General features: G+C 42.0%; 1 protein-coding gene across 1 annotated transcript; it reads left to right on the top strand.

Moving 5' to 3' along the window:
* Positions 1–1,015: 1,015 nt before the first annotated feature.
* aspdh (aspartate dehydrogenase domain containing) lies at positions 1,016–3,023 on the top strand (the record flags this gene model as incomplete). The annotated part of the gene is given in 5 exon segments (XM_024144819.2): positions 1,016–1,049; positions 1,052–1,202; positions 2,637–2,802; positions 2,804–2,827; positions 2,829–3,023. Coding segments are annotated over 5 exon segments (555 nt in total), but the record flags the coding sequence as incomplete, so codon positions are not given.
* Positions 3,024–3,432: the final 409 nt, after the last annotated feature.

Raw genomic sequence — 3,432 nt, forward strand, 5'->3', positions numbered from 1 at the left:
GGTCTCTCTCTCTCTCTCTGTTTCCATTTTTTGGTAAGATCCCTCTCTTCTCTCTCTCTCTCTGTTTCCATTTTCTTGTAAGATCTCTCTCTCTGTTTCCATTTTTGGGTAAGATCCCTCTCTGTTTTCCATTTCTTGTAAGATCTCTCTCTCTCTGTTTCCATTTTTTGGTAAAGATCCCTGCTCTCCTCTCTCTCTCTGTTTCCATTTTCTTGTAAGATCTCTCTCTCTCTCTGTTTCCATTTCTGGTAAGATCCCTCTCTCTCTCCTCTCTCTCTGTTCCATTTTTCTTGTAAGATCTCTCTCTCTCTCTCTGTTTCCATTTTCTGGTAAGATCCCTCTTCTCTCTCTCTCTCTGTTTCCATTTCTTGTAAGATTCTCCTCTCTCTCTCTGTTTCCATTTTCTGGTAAGATCCTTCTCTCTCTCTCTCTCTTGTTCCATTTTCTGGTAAGATCCCTCTCTCTCTCTCTCTCTCCTCTGGTTTCCATTTTCTGGTAAGATCCCTCTCTCTCTCTCTTTAAATTTTCTGTAAGATCCCTCTCTTCTGTTTCCATTTTTTGGTAAGTCCTCTCTCTCTCTCTGTTTCCATTTTCTTGTAAGATCTCTCTCTCTGTTTCTAAAAACATCTAAATTAACACTTTAGAGCATTATCTCTTATTAAACATTCTTTAGCTAGCATGGATAACCTGGCAAAACACCTGGCATAACATGCTATATAAATAAATACTAACAGTATATCTGATGACAACAGGATAAAAGGAGGATTTCCCTCACACACATCTGAAACACGTCAAGTTCCAGTACGGAGGAGTCCTTGAAAAGATTGTGGTCTAATTTCTTTCTTTTAAAGTCACTTTGTTACGCTAAAATCAGCTTTTGAAATCCAGGAAGTGTTCAGTCCATGTGTGCACCAGAAATGAAGTAACTACTCTCTCCCTCTCTCTTCTCTCTCTCTCTCTTCCTTCCTCTCCTCTCTCCTCTCCTTCTTTTCTCGTCTGTCTGCCTCTGTTTTAGGTGGGCTCTCCTTCAGCCCTCTCAGACCCACAGCTAACCAGGAACTGCGCCAGGCTGCAGAGCATCATGGGAGGACCCTATATGTCCCCAGTGGTGCATTGTGGGGAGGCCAGGATATCCTGAGACTCAATGATAGTGGATCTTTAAAGGTGCAGGGAAGGAGGGAGGAGGAAAGAGGATTTAACAAGTAAAATATGTTCATTTATAAGGGATAGCATAGTTAATAGTTAAGTTGGTTACGTTATGTAGATAGTTAAGTTAATATATAAGAGTTAGTATAAGATAATGTGTAGACCTTATTAATGTGAGATAATTCAGATTGTTATTAAAGGTGAAGAAGGTCATTGTTCTCTATTCATAGAGCATGCAGAATGGTTGTAGACGAATGCTGTTACATAGAGCATCAGAATGGTTGTATGGACAAAATGCTGTTACATAGAGCATGCAGAATGGTTGTATGACAGAATGCTGTTACATAGAGCATACAGAATGGTTTACTGAGACAGATGCTGTTACATAGAGCTGCAGAATGGTTGTACTGACAGAATGCTGTTACATAGAGCGATACAGAATGGTTTACTGAACAGAATGCTGTTACATAGAGCATACAGAATGGTTATACTGGACAGAATGCTGTTACATAGAGCATACAGAATGGTTGTAGTGGACAGAATGCTGTTACATAGAGCATACAGAATGGTTTACTGGACAGAATGCTGTTACATAGAGCATACAGAATGGTTATACTGGACAGAATGCTGTTACATAGAGCATACAGAATGGTTATACTGGACAGAATGCTGTTACATAGAGCTGCAGAATGGTTGTAGTGGACAGAATGCTGTTACATAGACATCAGAATGGTTTACTGGACAGAATGCTGTTACATAGAGCATGCAGAATGGTTGTTACTGGACAGAATGCTGTTACATAGAGCATGCAGAATGGTTGTAGCTGGACAGAATGCTGTTACATAGAGCATACAGAATGGTTATACTGGACAGAATGCTGTTACATAGAGCATCAGAATGGTTTACTGGACAGAATGCTGTTACATAGAGCATGACAGAATGGTTTACTGGACAGAATGCTGTTACATAGAGCATAGAAATGGTTGTACTGGACAGAATGCTGTTACATAGAGCATACAGAATGGTTTTACTGGACAGAATGCTGTTACATAGAGCATGCAGAATGGTTTACTGGACAGAATGCTGTTACATAGAGTCAGAATGGTTGTATGGACAGAATGCTGTTACTAGAGCATACAGAATGGTTGTACTGGACAGAATGCTGTTACATAGAGCGTGCAGAATGGTTGTATGGACAGAATGCTGTTACATAGAGCGTGCAGAATGGTTGTAGTGGACAGAATGCTGTTACATAGAGCATACAGAATGGTTTACTGGACAGAATGCTGTTACATAGACCTTATTTTTTCTGGCAATTTTTCCCCAAACCTCTACAAAAAACGCAATTAATTTCCAATAGACTTTGTCCCAACGAACCATGGTGAGTTAGTTTCCTAACAAAAAGACACATTACTATTGTCTCTATTCCCTTTAAATAGCTTTAAATTTCTGAGAGTTTTCTGTTGTATACTGATGTACAAAAACACAAGTTTCCTAATTCCCTCCTCTGCCTCTGCTCTCTCCCTCTTTCTTACTAATCTTCACGCCCCTCTCTGCTCTGTTCCTCTCCTCTTCTTTACTAATCTCACGCCCCCTCCTCTCGTTTTTTTGCTTGAAGGCACTGTCATCCGGATGTCCAAGCACCCGTCCAGTTTCCCGTCTGACAGGAGACGTGCTGTCCTGAATTGACCAGAGGATGGGGGAGGCGGGTCTTATTCAGTGGCTCGGTGGCAGAGCTCTGTCCCGTCGCCCTAAAACGTCAACACCATGGCGGCAGCGCCATCGCAGCGGGGACCCTGGGTTTCGCTGGCGTCCAGGGGGAGATTGTGTCCGGATACGGCGAAGCAAAGCCTTCTAAATAACCGCAAGATACTTCAGAATGCGCTATTACAATGGGAATCACTGTAACACTATGAGCAGAACAAAGCAAGGAGGTGAGCTTGTTCTGCCATAGTGTTACAAAATACATGCTGGCACCGTTCCAGCATGGTATTTTGCATAGCCTATTCTCAGTTAAGGAACCCACTCTCTGGAAGCACAGCTGTTGCAATAACTTATTCCCCCCCCACTTCTACACAAGCATATCTTTTTAGAAAGGTTGGCACTGAGTCAAGTGTACAAACCTAAGAGGACACTAGGGTAATTTAGTCTCTAACAAGGGCCAAAGGCATTGGCCACTATGTCATAGTCCATATTCTCTCCCTCTCCTAGACCTAAGTGATTACCATGTGGTGGAGGTGGAGGTTTACTGGTGCCAACAGCTTCTCTCCTCTCCTAGACTAAGTG

Source organism: Salvelinus sp. IW2-2015, unplaced genomic scaffold (assembly GCF_002910315.2).
Source record: "Salvelinus sp. IW2-2015 unplaced genomic scaffold, ASM291031v2 Un_scaffold6035, whole genome shotgun sequence".
In the NCBI taxonomy this organism is placed as follows: Eukaryota; Metazoa; Chordata; class Actinopteri; order Salmoniformes; family Salmonidae; genus Salvelinus; species Salvelinus sp. IW2-2015.